This window comes from Monopterus albus, unplaced genomic scaffold (assembly GCF_001952655.1).
Source record: "Monopterus albus unplaced genomic scaffold, M_albus_1.0 scaffold103.1, whole genome shotgun sequence".
NCBI classification, from domain to species: domain Eukaryota; kingdom Metazoa; phylum Chordata; class Actinopteri; order Synbranchiformes; family Synbranchidae; genus Monopterus; species Monopterus albus.
Genome location: NW_018127983.1, coordinates 3,048,498 through 3,066,885, shown reverse-complemented (window position 1 = coordinate 3,066,885; position 18,388 = coordinate 3,048,498). Strand labels below are relative to the sequence as shown.

Genomic DNA, 18,388 nt, shown 5'->3' with positions numbered 1-18,388 from the left:
CAATGCGGTGAAAGGTGGAGTAAACAAGTCTATTGCCTAATATCCCGAGAGGCTGCCAAAGAGAGACGAGCGAGGGCAGAGAGATAGCAGAGGTAGGGGATGGAGCAACAGAGAAGCAGGGTATCTATGGAGAATGGACATCCTGAGTATTTCCTCATGACCTGCAGTCATTTGCACTTAGATTGATTCAGAGGTTGTGCCAAAATGACACAGCTGGCTTCTGTAGTGCTTCTCTCCGCTTTCCTCACACATTGGCAACCATTAATAATGAAATCATGCAGTGAAACACAACACCTGTGAGACAGGGTGGGCAAGAGTTCAGGTTCCCTGCTTCTGTGAGTTGATAGTGCCAAAAAATGAGGATAAAAGCAGAGTATACTTCAGGCCACTGTATATTATGGGATGTGACTCTCTGTCTGCTCACCAGATGTCACGGAGAATATCTCTATTCAGGTATGGAGTGCAGAGTAAGTGGCTTTTATGTTGACACCATCAGGTATACAGGGACCATAACTAAACATGAGCCACATACAAATGAGCAGTATAGCTTCTGCACTCATGTTAAATCCAATACGGAAAGAATTCAGAGGACACGGTGTGCTTACATAACAAGCAAATGTAATCTCACGCCAGAGTTATATTCACTGATTATGATGACTCACTGAAAATTCACTTAGCATTCTAAACTATTTTATTGGGAAATTAGATTTGGATTTTTAAAACAGTACCATCATAATTAAATAGACAGTGGTATCTGTTATATTTGTGAGGATGGTTACACTTTCTATAAAAGCTTAAAGTTGGGGGTAAGATTAACACTGAGAGCAGATAGATTTCAATCAAGGGAGCTGAACTGCACATAACTATTGTGAGCGGTGGGAGGTGTGGATGTAGTGTGCATGCCGTGGATGTTGCGCGAAGTGAGTATGTGTCTGTGTTTTGTGAGGGAGTGAGCTTTACTTACTGGCATGGTCTGGCTGCCGTGGAGGGCACTGATTGCAGACTGGGCCTCAGTATGTGTGGAGAACTTGACAAAGGCGCAACCTGGAAGAGAGAACAGATGCACACATTATACTGTATATGACAGCACACACACACAAATACACACAGTATACTGTATGTGTGTATAAACTGTATATCTATAAACACACACAGTAAATGCATTCAATCAAGTGAGTTTAAAAGCCTTTGGTATATTAATAAGGGATGTTGAATTATATTTGACACCACAGAAGTCACTGTGCAGTTAGAAGCTCTCATTGCACAGCAGGCTGCCCTACTCTGGGCATTAGTCAGGCAGACAAGCAGGAAGAAGCTACAGGCTAAAGATTTCACTGATGAAGCAGAAAAGCATGCTATTTAGCACCACATGCCTGTCTGTGTATATTAAATACTAGCCAAACTGGAAAACTCATGATGTTTCACACAGAAAACCACTACATCTGAGAACTCAGTGCAGTGTATTGTTCTTACAACAGGATGTTCTGATCAATATTTGTGAATATTAAGTGCAAAGGCCAGGATCCACAGACCCAACACTCTTGGCCCTAATGTCCTTGACGAATACTGTGAGGAGTAGATACAGTGAAAACAAGTTGAAGACAGAGTTTGTGGGTTCACAAAGAGCACACTGCTATTAAATTGCTGCACATTAATTTGGTAGGTCCTTAGCTGGTATTTGCTCACTTCCCCAAACTGACAATTACGGCAAGCGACAGGGCGTGCTCACCGGCACAGGTGCAAGCAATTGGCCCCACTGCATTTAACCAAAGCTCTGGCGTCTCCTTATTGCCAGTTCATTTGCTACCTATGCTGCGTTCTAGTGGTTGCTATTTTGTGCTATTACCAGAATTCTGCTTCTCAGTTTTGTACCTGTTGTCCTGGACGACTCTTATGTGTTTTTGTCTCCCTTCACCCTGTTTGGGTTGTTTTTGTCCCATGACTGATCTGCTAACCAGCTTTACCTCGACACTGAGTGAGCCTCCTCAGTCCTGCATCTCCCACTCACCTGTTGTTCCTCATCGACGTCTGGTTTGTCCTTGATCCACTCACCTACCTTCCCTCGACACTGAGTGGATCCCTGCCTGCCCTGTGCCTCCCACTCGCCAGTTAGCCTGTGCCTTGTCTATCCCCTGCCTCTTCCCTCTCCTGAGCTCCCAGCCTTTTGCATCACTCCTACGCCCTGAACCCAACTCTCCCTACTCTTCTGTTTTACTCTGTAAATCCTCATTAACGTCTTGTCCGGACTGACTGTTTTGTGTCCTGCCATTGGGGTCCTCCCTGTCTCATAAGCCATCTGACTTAACATAATTATTCAATTACTAGACTGAAATACGGCACCATTCCAAAAGTGAAAAACAGATTAAGTAGTAATAGGGCTAGACAATAAAATAATCTCAAGGATTACTATGGAAAAAAGCCACAACTGTGGTTCAGTGGGTAGAGAAGTCATCTCCCAACCGGAAGGTTGGCGGTTTGAATCCCAGTGCCTGCGGTCCATGTGTCAAAGTGTCCTTGGGCAAGACACTGAACCCCCAGCCCCCCCCACCCCCACCCCCCGTTGCCCCCCGATGGTTAGAGCCATCAGTCTGAGTTGGTGCCGCAGATGGCTGCCATCGGTTCTGTACCGGAAACAAAATCCTTGTGTGTAACATACTTGGCCAATAAAGGTGATTGTCCTTATTAAAAACAATGATAAACTGATGACTAATCTTAGATAAAGGCATCTGTTCAGTGTTTGGGTTAAGCCTTTCCACAAATAATACTCACCCCTCATAATATCTACTGGCACTCTTCACCTTCCATACACTTTTCCCGCCAATTACCTTCCCTGCATCTCAGCCACACACACCTACCTTGCATCAGTTTGTCTTCATTTGTTTGTCTGCCCCTTTCAGTGAGTTTAGCTGCCTTGTGTATGGGCTCTTGTTTGCTTTCTGGATCTCACCCTCAGTGTAAAAGCCCCAATCTGATTTGTTTGATTAAAAGACTTGCCTGCCCTACTGAACCAGTTTGCCAACCAAGACCTCTGGCCTGCTTGCAATAAAAGAAAAGTGCAATAAACTATTCTATGACTTTCCATCTGCCTTGTGGTCATGCAGTTGGGTTTTTCTGAGCTGTTACAATAAAGCTATGTAGCTGACATGTAGGGCCAGAACAAGTAAAAACATATACACATTGTTGGAAATGTAAAAAAGAGCAACCATAAGAAAAGTCAGGATGATGAAATTGTAGTGAAGAGAGGTCACACACTGATGATTTGAAAATGGTACATACGGTCTGGCAAACCCTAATAAAATGTTATGCCATGACTGTGTATTAAAAATAAATTACATTAATGTTTATACCCGTAATAAACCATGTGATTTATGTAGAATTCAATCCTAAAACAATTTTTTTAAAATCCTTGCAATTCAAATTAAAAGGTACCCTGTGGAGCTTTCTTGTAAATAAACCTTGTTTACAAACCTTGTGGTACTCATCATATCACATTGTGTGTATCCCTGAAGTCTAACAAACATTTTGAATGCATTTCCTTCCTAATTAATTGTATTAAACAAATATAAGAATAGTAATTGATACTGAAAAACATGAAAAAAAATACTGTGATAATATTTTTGGCCATATCACCCAGTCAGTCACCAGAGTGGATTTGTCATGTGCCTAATTAAACATGCAACCACTCCAAAATCACGATTTTATTACTTACATATTCAGTAAGTGATGTTAGTTAATGTTAAAATCTGAATATTATACACACTTTCTCAGGGATAGGTGTGGGCAAATCACTGCATTGGCCCAATCCATTGCTCTTGCATGTCTCTGGAGTGGGTTTTTTAAAGGGTTAGGCTTGAAAGCATAACAAAGACAACACCTAAACTCTACACACAGAAAAACATTGAACCTGGTCTGTTGCAGGGAGGCAGCAGTACTATCCACTGAGCCACTAGGACCTCTTATAATTATACCCCATTTCATACCCTAATTTCATTTCATTTTGAGCTTCTTTATATTCTTATTTAATCTTTCATTCTTTACTCTCTTTATCATCTGTCCTGCTTGATCCAGCTGCCCTGCCATTCTTCTCTTCTTAATGGGCTTACCCCTGTGGACACCAGGCAATCAAGATGCCCATTCAGCTGTCAGACCACAGCCCCCTATTGAGATATGAATAGAAAAGAGCTAGTGTTGGCATGACCTGTACAAGGACTTTGCTACAATAGTACAAACTACATGCCACTATAATTAACCACTGAACTTTGGTACCCTGGTACTTTTCAAGTCATGCATTGCCTGCATGTTTAAAATGAACCAAATGGGAGTTTTTAATATGAATCTGGAACTTTGCAATAACTAGGGAGCATAAAACATTATGTTATCAAATGCACCCGAATTATACTGTTGTACAAACAGGCACTGTGAAAGCAAAGTGCAACTGTTTTTGCGAGGAATACAGATATTTTATTGGTTTGGGTTTTTAAACTACAGAACAGACACCTACAGTAATAGGGGAACAAAATGAATATAATAGTAATGATCACAGGGTGATGTTTTGAATGTTTCAAACCACAGATCTGACTTAAAGCACAAATATTACAAAGCCACAAAGAGGAATACATCTTCTCTTGGCTTCCCTCATCCTCACAGTGGGGACACTTGAATTGTTTTGACATTCATCATTCCCATCTCCTCCTCCCAACCAGAGCACTTTGGCTCCAGAACCTTTAGATATAATTCCACAACAATTTCCATAAGTGCTGGCCAGAGAATAGGCTTTAGAGACATGAAACCCAGAAGTCCCTTTGCTCTTTGCAGCATGTCATAGGGAACTGATGTCTCCAAAAGTTTTAGGCTGTCTGAAAAAGGCCTACAAGATATCACTGCAGTACATCCACATGAAAAAATGCATGAGATTAACCCTCTGCAACAAATTAGGACAGAAAGAAAATAAATCATGGCTTTGTAATAGGTTTTCTTTCTTTCTTTTTTCTTTTTTTAAAATGAGGTATATTTAGTCACATTTTTTCAATTACTACTGTAGTTGATGGGTTTACAATTACTGATAACACAGGGTGCCCTGTTTTGATTGTGACTTAAGTGCATAGTATCCTGGTTTTGTGCCTGGCCTCTGGACATTAAACAAAGAAAAGAAATTCCATTATTACCCTGTTAAAAATGACCAGATTAGGGTTTTGGCACAAAATGGCACAAATACCCCTATAAAACCATGTAAATAAACAAATTATCCACTTAACATCTCTTGTAGTCCATATTTATGAAAGTCAGACAATAATCAAACAGAACTTGATAAATTAGTTTAAACATTTTTGTCACTGCCTGTAGGTGTTTAGCACATTTGCTACATCTGTGGCCCTGGCTGCCCCCAGCACCTCGTCAGCTGGCACAGGTAATCCCAGCAGCTTCGCCCTCACACAGGTGGGAGTGCATTCCAAGCGACGAGGCACACCTGCTCTCAATGATTAGATCAGTACTTAAGGGAAGCGTTGGTATGTCTTCGTCGCCAGATGATCTCTTGTAATCTTGCTGGTAACATGGCTTTGGACTCATGTCAGATTCTATATGAATGAACTGCTTTTCTGTTGTTAAGACTGACCTTATGTGTTTGAGCTATATGCCCTCTGTTTTTATTTACTTTTGAACCATCTTTTCTGGATTCTCGCCCTTTTTGTTTGTTTATAAAGGGTCGCTTTGTGTTTAACCTGTATTCCCCAGTATCGGGTTGGCCTCGGCCGTTTTTGTTTTTCTCTCAACTATTTGGTGCAGTGACTGTGAACTGTTTCCTCAGGCTGAACTTCTCAGTGCGAGAAGGCCTGATTTTACTGTGTTAGCTCTGTGGCTCTGGACTTCTGCTGTTTGTTTTCGTCACGCCATCCTGCTGCCTGCTCTGCTGTCGGACTGATCCTGGTCCTGCACACCAGACTAGCATTCACCTGTGCCAGCTCCTGCCTCCCTGAACTGCTTCCCATGCCTGCTGCGCTCTCCTGCCAAGAGCTAGTGCGCTCAGCTGTTCAGGTCCTCAGGGTTACCACTGGAGCTAGCTCTTACCTTAGCCTATCTATTACTTTCTCTCATACTCTCATCCTCTTATTCATCAGGATGCGCCTCTCCTTCAACCCCAGGTTAAATCACTAGCAGTCCAGTCAACCCAGCGTTCCCAGCTACCCCGAGATCGGCTGACAAGACCGGCTCTGTCCACTTCTCATTTTTCTCAATTCATTAAAATACATTTACCTTGTCAAGCCTGAGTCCAAGTTTTGCATTTCTCTGAGTCCGAACTAGCACCATTTTACGGTTCACTGTAACAACATTACACAGTGTAGCGTTACAAATATACTGCAACTACGTGAAAATGCTACTTGACCCACATCTGATGCATGTGTCACATATGTTTTCCATACCCCGGCTGACACAGACACACACACACAGTCACTTGTCTGTCAGTGACCTAAATAATGCTGACAGCCATGTCATGGCTTCTACCTTTGCTGTTTCCATCAGGACCTCTTAGGACCGTGCACTCCTCTATGACTCCGTAGGGTTCGAAGAGGCGGTAAACATCCTCCTCAGTTTGTTGTTTGTTTAGCATCCCAACAAACAACTTCCTGTCTTCTGGAACAAAGAAAGACAAAAAAAATTTCAGCGTTTGGTCCTCAATTATGAAACCAGTTCGAGAAAATACAATAGTGATTCTTGATGGATAAGTCTCTTTCTGCAGAAAACAATAGTCACAGAGCCTTGGTTCAGTGGAGTAACTGTCTAGTTTTTTTTAACACTGGCAGGGCTCAGTTAGATTCTATTATCTTTTTTCCAAGACTGATTGTCTGGTGTAAGTGGGCTTCATCCCATATAGAGACACATCCTGTACAGTCATGGCCAGAAATATTGGCAGCCCTGCATTTATTTCAGATAATGCACCACTTCTCCCAGGAAATTGTTGCAATCACAAATTCATTGGTATTCTCATGTTTATTTTTCTTGTTTGCATTGGAACAACACAAAAAAGCTGAGAAAAAGTGAAATCTGATACATTCTTTGACACCTTTTCTTCTTTGACACCATGCTTGTATTTCAAGCATGTGATGCTCCTTTAATTTGTAATGAAACTCACCTGTAGCAATCAACAGGCACTGGCAATATAGAAATCACACTTGCAACCACATAAAATGGAGAAAAGTTGATTCAACCTTTGTGTCTTGTGGACCACACTGAGCATGGAGCAGAGAAAAAAGGGCAAAGAATTGCCTGAGGATTTTAGAACCACAAAAATGGAATGGCCTGGACAATCTCAAGGCTACAAGTCCATCTCCAGAGATCTTGCTATTCCTGTGTCCACTGTGCGCAATGTTGTCAAGACGTTTACAGCCCATGGCGCTGTAGCTAATCTCCCTGGACGTGGACAAAAGAGAAAAGCAGATGACAGATTGTAATGAAGGATCATTCAATTGGTGGATAAAGAATCTCGATCAACTTCCAAACAAATTCAAGCTGACCTGCAGGCACAGGGTGCAACAGTGTCAGCTCGCACTATCAGTTACTATTTGAGTGACAACGGACACTGCTGTAGGAGACCCAGGGGGACCCCACTGCTGACACAGAAACACAAAAAAGCCAGACTGGAGTTTGCCAAAACTTACCTGAGGAAGCCACAGTCCCTCTGGGAAAATGTTATATGGACAGATGATACTAAAATAGAGCTTTTTGGTCAAGCACATCATTCTACTGTTTTCAGAAAACAAAATGAGGCCTTCTAAGTAAAGAGCACAGTCCCTACATTCAAACATGGTGGAGGTTCACTGATGTTTTGGGGTTGTTTTGCTGCTTCAGGCACTGCATGTGTGTATGGTATTGTGAAATTTGAAGACTGCCAATTAATTCTGGGGCACAGTACAGGGTCTAGTGTCAGAAGGTTGGGTCTCTGTCAGAGGTCATGGGTCTTACATCAGGACCCAAAGCAGACTTCAAAAAGCACCAGAAATGGTTTCAAACAATGTGCTGGAGACTTCTGAGGTAGCCAGCAATGAGTCCAGATCTAAATCCCATAGAGCCCCTGTGGAGGGATCTCAAAACAGCAGCTGGGAGAAGGAACCCTTTAAATCTGAAAGCCCTGGAGCAGTTGGCAAAAGAAGAGTGGTCCAAAATTCCAGTAGAGAGGCGTAAGAAACTCACTGATGGTTACAGGACGGGATTGATCTCAGTTATTTTGACCAAAGGATGTGCTACCAAATGTTAAGTTGAGGGTGTCATTAATTCTGTCCAGTCCATGTTTGGAGTTCTGTGTAAAATGTATTTTCTCTGCTTTTTTGTGTTATTCCAATGCAAACTAAAGTAAGAAACATGAGAATACCGACAAAATTGCAACAGTTTTCTGGGAGAAGTGGTGTTTTGTCTGATAGAAATGCAGGGGTGCCAATATTTTTGGCCATGACTGTATACTGTAGCTGTTGGGGGTAAATGAAACTGAAGGGAAGAGCAATGTGAAGACTAATGAAGAGGTTTCATACACCCACCCCAACACACACATCCAAGACAATGAACAAGTCTTTGGTCCTTTAAAAGCACTAGGGGCTCCAAGCAGCTCCATCCTCCTACACACCACATTGCACTGGCTGGAAACACACACACTCTATCTTTCTTTTACTCACTGTCTCTTGCCATTTCTCTGTATTCATCCTTCTTTCCTCTCTCTTTTCTGTTTTTCTTTTTCTCTCGCTGATTCTACATTTTCCCACTCATCCTTTTTCAACTCCCTCCCTCCCTTCGTCTCTTTATCTCTCTTTTACTCTACTAATTGCTGCTGATCCAGTGTTTTTTGTGTAGCCAGAGAAATATTTCAGTGTGCTCTTCAGTGAACAATGGCGTGTCTCTCCTGTGAGCAACAAAGGTTGGGGGAGACATGCCATGAATAACGCTGACTTTTCAATAGATAGGCTGTATGCTATTGAGTCCTGTTAAATGCTGTGGGAGCTGATCTTTACCTTGACCTAACACTCTGTGTTTACTGATGTACTCTGGTCTTGTGTGATTAATGCTAGAGTGCGAGATGTCTCTGCTGGTGGCGGCAGCACTAAAATATTCCCTTTATACAGATTGTTGTTAATCCAGCTCTGACCTGTGAAGTCATAGCAGAGAGACTGAGTGAGAGACAGGACTAACGGCTGCTGCTGTGAGGAGGTCGAGAGCAGCATAAATCGTCACCAGGGGTATTACACAGTGTCAGGTTGACCTGTGATGACTACTGACTGTATTGTGTTATCGTTTCTTGACCCAGTCACTAGCCGATACCCACATTCAAGCAGCGGGCACAACAGAAAGTGTATGTCAATAAGGCATCCAGCTAGGGTTTCAGCACTCAGCACCACCAATGATGCACCTTTAAAATAATCACCCTTGTCAGAGCATTGTCTAGGGAGGGGCATCCCTAGAGCTGGCTCCTTATTGCAAGTGACAGGATCAGAGGCTATGTATCAAAATGGAAGTGATGCAATATGACATCTGCCAGGGTGGATTGGAGAGTATTTATCTGCAAAAACGGAAAGCCCTGAACTGGAAAATGAAAGGCCAAGATGGTCATTCCTTTTGCTTGAGGGAGAATATAAATTCTGAGGTTGGATGGGGAAGATGAGTTACAGAGAGGGGGATGGGCTGGACCTCATCTCACACATACCCATGCAACTACAGTCCTTTACATTCTCCACTTTAATTCTCCACTGTAACTCCCTTGTTCAAGAAGATGATGGGGATCTGATAAGTTCTGAATTAATGCATTACCTAAATCAGTTTCAAATGAGCTACACACTGACACGCTATGAACAGCTCACATGTGGCACGTCTTCAATTATCATGTGGCATCCATCCTTCAGCTAAAGGCCTGCTAACTGGCAAGTCAACTCCAGCTGAGTGGAAATAATTTTAATAGGACTCCAAGTATTACAGGATCATTAGCCACACTAAATGACATTGTTGTGTAGTATTGGTTCATAGGGAGCTACACAAAAGCCCACACACAGACGTCATGATCAGTGTTTGGGCTATTTGCGTATCCAAAAATCTGAATGCACACGCAAGAGTTGATTGCCAAAACAATGTCACTGTATATGAAATTTAATTTTTACAGCGGTAGCATTTAGTAGGAATTCTTCATTTGTGACTGGGAGAGAGATGGAGTGCATGTTCTGCAATGCGAGTGTGCTTTGAAAACAAGCTAACAACGCATGAAAACAGATCATCTAGGAGATTTGTTCCACTGTCTAGGATTCGGTTGTGGTTGCTCTCATTTAAAGCGTTACCTTGGGAATTCAGGTCTTGTGTTCATCGCCAACAGAAACATTATCTCATTTATCTACAGTGTAGCACAGGGAGTCTGAAAACAGATGCAGGGTGCAAAACACTTGCATATCTGAAGGGAAGGGGGGGGGGGGCAAAAAAGGGAAAAAGAGGAAAAGTGATATGCACATACTTGGATACCCTCTTACACCCTGACACACAGGATTACAGTTGATAGATTCACCCACTAGGACACACACAGAAAACATACAGTTTTCTATGTGTGTCCCATTCTTATAACTCCTATCTCCTAACTACAACATATTGATTTTTTCTTCAGGACATCTATTCTTTAGTTTAATGCTGTTTAACTTGTGTTGTTCAGAGTACAAAACACAAAGCTATGAAGGCCGATTAACTGCTGTTGTTGCTATTTTCCATCCACCTCAGCCTACACCATTTAATCTGATTAACCTTATGCCACTACTAGCTGCTAAACTGCTGCTGGCTTCTACTCTGTCTACTCCTACCTGCTCAAAGTTGCAACACACCACCAGTAACCCTGCTTCATGTGGGTCTTTTGATGCTGCTGTGCAAAGCTAGGAATAAATATTTTTCTATACTGAGGGGGAAAACCATATTGTCTCCCAGTGAGGTTCCCTCTCCAGCCTGCTTGATTCATGACACAGATTGTAAATTCCAAAACTTTTGTTCTGATGTAGAAGCACTCTTCTTTGATCTGCAATTCAGTTCATATCTATGCCTCACCCATGCAGTACAGTACATGCCATAATAATATTTTTCATATTCCACATGTATGGAAACAAACTTCTGTAACTGAGGAAAGAGATCTTCAGGCTCATATATAGTACTGTGTCTTAGGCTACCATAAAGTTTTGCTGTTTTACCAAGGTTGTAATGATAACTTATATGTATTTCTCTCTTTACTGAGATCTAACCAGACAATACAGGAAGTATGTACACAATATTAAAAAACCCACACAATTTTCAATTTTCTATATTCCAAAGTCTGTATTTAGTGTGTGCTCCCTTTGCACTTACAGTAGCACAGCATGGATTCTTTTGAGGACACTGTCTTGAAGTCTTGACAGACCCTCCAGCATGTTTCACTGAAGGCTGCACCACTCATTCTTTCACCTCTTTCCAACTCTTCTTCTCACATACTGTCGACAATTGGACCTGGAAATTTCAAATGTCGATTCATCACCGCTGATCCTCACTCCAATCTTTGCGAGTGCATGTGCAGTAGGTGACAGTGCGGTGGGTACAGCAGTCGTCTCCAACCAGAAGGTTGAAGGTTCAAATCTCAGTGCCTGCAGTCCACATGTCAAAGTGTCCTTGGGCAAGACACTGAACCCCCCATTGCCCCCGATGGTTAGAGTCATTGAGTGAGTTGGTGCTGGTTCTGTACCATTCCTTGTGTGTAACATACTTGGGCAATAAAGGTGATTATCCTTGTTATTATTATATTTCAGTCATTTCTTCCTGTCCCTCTTCTGAAAAAGTGGTTTCTTGGCAGCTGTCTTTCCACAAGGGTTGTTCCTGACCGAGCTTCTTTGAACTGTGGAAGGATCAACTTGGCATCCAGATGAAGCTGCCAGATGCTGTGCCAGGTCCTTGCTGAATTTCTTCCGGTCTCTCAAAGAAGACACATTGAGAAACTTCTCATCAAATTTTGTCAGTTTTCTTGGTCTTCCAATCCTGTTTTTGTCCTCAGGCTCTGCAGAGTCTTCATATTTCTTCATAACAGCTTGAACACCACATCTTGAGTAATCAGTTTGTTTGCTGATTCTTTCTGACATTTTTGTGTTTTTTAATACTGTGTATATATTTCCTATATTTTCTACCTGTATTCTCATTATAACATTGTTAAACAATAAAGCTAAACAACGGTGTTGCCTTGGCTCCATTTAGGCTTTTGGGGTACTTATGTCACTGTTTACATTTGCTGGCTTTCTGCTATTTTGAGCTAGATAATTAAGCCAAAGTGAACTGTATTTCCCATAATTATCAAGTCATGACAACAATGTTTCACATTTTTATCTCAATGAACTGAATTGTGGGTCTCACAAAAGCCTGAAATTTCTTCGATGCAATAAGGTTCAAACATATTAGCAGGAAATGGCTCTTTTATTATTTGCAGCCTTAAAAAAAAACCACAACAGAATCATCTTTCTGTTCCAGCTCTTCACCTGCAGTAAATGGCCTCTGCTGCTCAGATAAATGTTGTTGTTTTTTTTGTGCCAACATCATAACAAAGCCTAGCCAACATTAATACCATCCTAAATTAGATACTTGTTGAATTATTTCAGGGTCCTAATAACCACCAGTAACTTGACTGTGTTAACTGTGCAGCATGCTGGCACTAAGATACATTTGCAATTCACTGTGGAAGAATATTATACAAAACTTCATTGTGTCACATCACTGCTGTCCTGAAATGCACCCCTCCCATCATGTTTAATTTACTTTATAAACAGATGCATGTTTGGAATAAATGCATTGGAAATTAAACTTCAGAATAATGAAATGGCAGTGTGATGCCTGGTTACACACACTGACTATTACTGAGTCTATTAGGACCTTTTCTAATCAATATACACTTTCCAGTATGAGTGCACTGGCCTTGTGTGAAGTCTTTGAAACACTGAGCAAAGGCAAAATAAATCAGTAATATTTCATATTTCAATTCTTCATGCTATAGTCTAATCATTACAGCATGCACATGACAAACCAAACCACTGTAATGCTTTTTATATTCCTATGCTCCAAATGTCTGCACAATACCTTCATCTCACTATTTATTTTCAATGGATGTTTGAAGGATCTCCTGTCCATACAACACACATGCATTATATGCAGCACAGTCCAGAATACTGGAGACATTTGACTGCATGATTACACTGCAGACTGCTGAGGATTTTGACAGTGAAATGAAACTTATTTAATAGCAGTGGGGCAGAATAGGAGTTTTGGAGCAACAAGAGAAAGAAAGAAACAAACAAAAAAGAAAGAAACAAAGAAAGAAGAGCTATATGGTAGATAAAGAATGAGAGAGAGTGAGGAGGAGAGAGTGAATGTGTAAGAAAATGAGAATGAAACACACAAACTGTAAAATGTGCATACAGTCCTGCAGTCCTTGATAAGCCAGGATGGATGAAAAGATGTGCACCACAGGAGTTGGTAACTCATTGTTAGGGGTGGGGAGGATGAGGAAAGGCAAGGGTGAGAGGAGACTACGAAGGGTAGGAATGGGAAAGGGGGTGAAGGTTTGGAAGGAAAGCATAGCAGCTGCCTAAGGTGCTCTCTGGTTTTTAAATTTCTCTTTTCTGCTTGTCTCTTTCTCAGTTGTTGCAACAGCAAGGGAGAGGGATGGAGGGAGGGAGAGAGATATTGTGACAGAGGGAGAGAGTGTGCTATAAAGAAAAAGCACTTGTCAGAAGGATGGGGAGGTTGCTATGACAACTACTTATACAGCAAGCTGTCAGTCATGTTTCATTGGAGTTTAGCAAGGAGGAGAGGAGTTGGGAAAGGGTCATTTCTCCATCTGTCTGCTGAGCGGGAGTGTAAATTTACTGTCAGGCTTGGAGATAAGGACAAATTATGAACAATATTAGCTGGCTGATAAAAAGGGAACAATAATGAATGGATAAATATATTAAAACCAAATGAGATAGCATCCAGGCAGAAACAAGGTTCTTGAGAAGCCATCCAGGATTTCTCATTTGGAGGGGGAGATAAGAGCTGTGAGGAGGGGAAGGATCTGCCGTATTAGCGCTAGCTACTGTAACGTATTTCCCTGTCAAAAGAAAGAAAGAATCAAAATCACTTTGTAGCCAGAATACCAAACATTGTGGCTTCCTCTCCCTCCTTCATGAGCCTATTATACTTCTCCAGTGAGCAGAATGCCACACAATAACAGTGTCAGCATGTGTTGAAGCATAAAAACAAGGACAGAATGGAATGAAATTAATTAACCCTAAGAGATCACAGTGCTTAGCCAGTGGAATTTAATCCAATTTATTACATATAGGGATCTAACTATCGCTGTGGTTGCATTAACGAGCTAGTTTGTATGGAAGGGTGAGGGTGCATGTACGGAATAGTACACAGGAGCATACAGTATGTGTGTCTTGTTGTGTACAGTTGTCCTTCTAGTCTTGTATAAGGGATCAGCTGTAGGAGTGACAAAGACCAGGGAGGGAAGGTGTTTGAGGTTTGGCGCAGCCTTAGGGTGAGAAAGCCCTGCCAAATTAACTCCTGAATAATGAGCCTTTTGTGTTTTGTATTATCACCAGTGAGAGGATGGCCACGTTTTTGTCATAACGCTGGAGCCACTTCAGACACAATCCAGTTAGTAGATTCCACCAGCACAGCCTTCAGCTGATAACCGGTTCCTAAAGTAAATTAGCACTCCTGTGTGCATGTGCTATTTCTGCAGCTGCCTTTTGAAGTTTGCATGCTAACCCACAAAACTGACAGCACAAACTTTAAGGCCTACCATGCGTTGGCCCTAATGAGGTAGCTTATTAGTCCTGTTTACCTCACAACTGCAGAAATGTTGCTTGGGAACAGAACTGCAAAGAAAACAATACTGTAGTTCTCACCAAAAATCCATCAAGCCTAGGGCTCCCTTTTGTACACTTTCACCAGCAAGGCAACACAATATGGACCATTATTAACGCACATGTGACCTAATAAAGAATTAAAAAAAAGAAATACAAAGAGTGAACTGGCGTTTAATCATGTATAAATGTTAAACATAATATATTTCATAGTTCTGTGCCCAGGTTGCTCATTAAGTTCATAGCCATATTATGTAAATTGTACAGTATATGCAGTCTATAATTCCATTTAGACATGTTCCTTTCAACAGTGGCTATGGGGACTTGCATCCTCTAACTCTAGCAGCACCTGTTGTGACACTGGCTTGATTTCATAGTTTGTAGTTTCATCATTTTGGTGTCAAGGCTGCTCATTGGCAGTATGGCTGCACCCCATAAAAACCATCAGTAAAAATGCCACAGAGCACTGTGTGCAGGGCCTTGATAGCCATGCTGCAGAAACGGTGCATCCCTCCCTAAGCACTCCTCTTGGATAGATTAAGCCTCACTGCTTTCACATACATATAAGTACACTTAAACACACTGGTACTGTACAAGGTTGCTCACACACACTTACAGTACATACATGCTATAAACATGTAGGTGGCTGCACACAAAGTAGCAATATTGTAAAATTATATACACATCCTCACATACCGGCTGTCATAAAGATTGACTTGCAAGTACAAGTAGCTGCATTATATCAAATGGCACACATACAGTGAGGCAAATAAGTATTTGATACATTGCCGATTTTTTAAGTTTTCCCAAATACAAAGGAACGGACAGTTCTGTAATTTTCATCGTAGGTACACCTCAACTGTGAGAGACAGAATCTAAAAAAAATCCAGAAAATCACATTGTATGATTTTTAAATAATTTATTTATGGAGCCCCAGTCTGAGGGAGATTGACAGTCATCTTGAATTTCTTCCATTGTCTAATAATTGCACCAACAGTTGTTGCCTTCTCACCAAGCTGTTTGCCTATTGTCCTGTAGCCCATCCCAGCCTTGTGCAGGTCTACAATTTTGTCCCTAGTGTCCTTAGACAGCTCTTTGGTCTTGCCCATAGTGGAGAAGTTGGAGTCTGATAGATTGAGTGTGTGGACAGGTGTCTTTTATACAGGTAACGAGTTCAAACAGGTGCATCTCTCACAGCTGAGGTGTACCTACGATGAAAATTACAGAACTGTCCGTTCTCTGTAAGTGGGAAAACTTGAAAAAACAGCAGTGTATCCAGTACTTCTTTGCCCCACTGTATAGAAACATAGATAGTACATGCAGTGGTGTAGAAAAATACAAACACATGATATCAGGAGCCAGCCAGTGTAAAACACTTCCTACAAACTAACATCACTGCAATGAGTGGGAGGTTGTGGTTGGTAACTGTTGCATCACAAGCCCTATAGCGTATTAATCAGGTCAAACAGCTTAAGATCAAACTATAATGTGTTACTGAACAGCAGCCCCACAGGAGGACAGCTTCTGCATTCCAGCCGTACACATTTCATCCACGCACACCTACCGAGTCGATTTCATCTCAGAGGGGATTTAAAGACCAGCGATCATGAATTCTTTCTGTGCCACTGGCAGAAAGGATAATGGATATTATATATGACACATAACAGACTAACCCACACTTCTGTACAGATACACATTTGCACGCACTTATAAACACACAAAATGCACCTGCAGCAGGCAGGACTTCCTGTATGTCACTCAGTATTCTCCAAAGAGCCTCAAAGATTTTATGCACCATTGCAGTCTAATGGTTCTGTACTGCTGGCTGGGGATTTCAGCTGCATCTTGGCCCTGCTGTAAGCCTTGAACATACAATTACAGGCTTCTGACTTGGTTCTCCTTCCCCTAATGCTCCATGTAAAACCTCTGAGGTGTTTAAGTATAACTGTTGTGTGTTTTGTGCCCTTCTTTCTCTCGGTTTCTGTATAGCTCACAGCCCAGACAACAACTTACACCCCCACCTCAGAACAGAATGGCTGAAAGGAGAAGAACAGAAGGAGAAATCACTTAAAATATTTTATCTCCACCATATATGTCTCAGCAAATTTACACTCAATAAGATAACAAATGTAAAATATTACTCACAGCCTTGTGTTGACTTCACTGTATTACAGCTGCTGTCATAAATCCTGAAACTGCTGTGCTATGTGTATACACAGGTACTGTATATAAACATTTACAATAAGGCAGGGCTATTTATATTGTCTCATCTTCATAATGCCATCTGAAGGGCATTTTGGCATCTGTTATCATACGGATTTTCTCTCCCCCATTTGTTGCCGTTCTTCTTTTCCCTCCACATTGTGTTCCTGTAAAGTAGAAAGGGCCTTCTACTTTTTTGGCAGTATTTAACACAGCGCTCGTCTGTTTCTTAATTATTTTCTCATTGCTTCACTGACACCGATTCATGAGGGTAATGTTGGACACACCCCCCCAGCCAGCCCCTTCAACCAACTCCCGCCTCCCTCCTCTTTCATGCTCTCTTTCCTTCCTAAAGCAGAGTTGTTATTATTGCTTCCCATCTCTCCCATATTTTTGGCCATTTCCCTCTGCCTTGATATTTCCATCGCTCTTCTTTCTTTCATATTGCCTTGTGATTATCTTGGAAGGCTAATGGGTTACCATGAAGGTAACTCATTAGCCTTCCTGGTTGTTCTCAAGTAATTACCTTTTTTCATATGGAAGGGTGAAATTGACTACAGCAGGAGACAACAAACTTCATTATACACTAAGCCAAACTGAGCCCCATGTGATATCCTGCCCCCATTTATTGTATTATGTTAAATATAGGTCCTCTCACTTTCTCATCTCTGGACAAGTGTAATATTCTAAAATATAAATCCATGCTGGAAAAAATACATGAGCAAAAACAATAAAAAGGTTGATTTAAAGTGTAAGATAATAGATAAAGGTTATGATATTGCTGCTCAATTATTGTAGAGACATAAAACAGAAATATAAAGGTGTGGACATAGTACAAGTAAAACTAGAAAGAAAAAAATTATGAATGAGATGATGAGTATTTGTAAAAAGAGTGCATGAGACAGAGAAATGAAAAGGTATAGGACTGGAAGATAGAGGGTGAGGGGGCTGTGCCCAACTCCAGCTGAAGAGAGAAGATGTATTATCTCACTCAAGCTTTGTCTGCAAGAACAACTGAGCTGACAGATGACTTTGCTGAACATGGCCAAAAGATGCTTAAGGGTCACCCTGCATGTCAGCTTTCCCCATCCCAAAGTGTGAGAGCTGTAGGGTTAATATAGGATGCACTCCAGTGCTCACCTGCTGAGACCTATAGGGACCTTAGTGAAAATGGATTCAAATTTGTTCTACACATAAAACATCAGCCAGCAATTTCATTTTGCATACAGTACACTCCACTTTACTGCAGAGCATCTCTTCACTCTGAAAAAAACTGCTGTGTTTACAGTTGTAAACTGGCGGGGGGGGGGGGGGGG

The 18,388-nt window shown here is 41.5% G+C and overlaps 1 protein-coding gene across 4 annotated transcripts in view; it reads right to left on the bottom strand.

Moving 5' to 3' along the window:
- The window catches only part of celf5a (cugbp, Elav-like family member 5a), a 235,533-nt gene that overhangs the window by 42,988 nt on the left and 174,157 nt on the right, over positions 1-18,388 (bottom strand). For all 4 annotated transcript variants that reach the window (XM_020609970.1, XM_020609969.1, XM_020609972.1 and 1 more), the window contains exons 4-5: positions 6,502-6,630; positions 965-1,044 (exon numbers count right to left, since the gene is read on the bottom strand). In XM_020609970.1, coding sequence (XP_020465626.1) covers positions 965-1,044; positions 6,502-6,630 — 209 coding nt within the window. The remainder of the gene's footprint in view (positions 1-964; positions 1,045-6,501; positions 6,631-18,388) is intronic.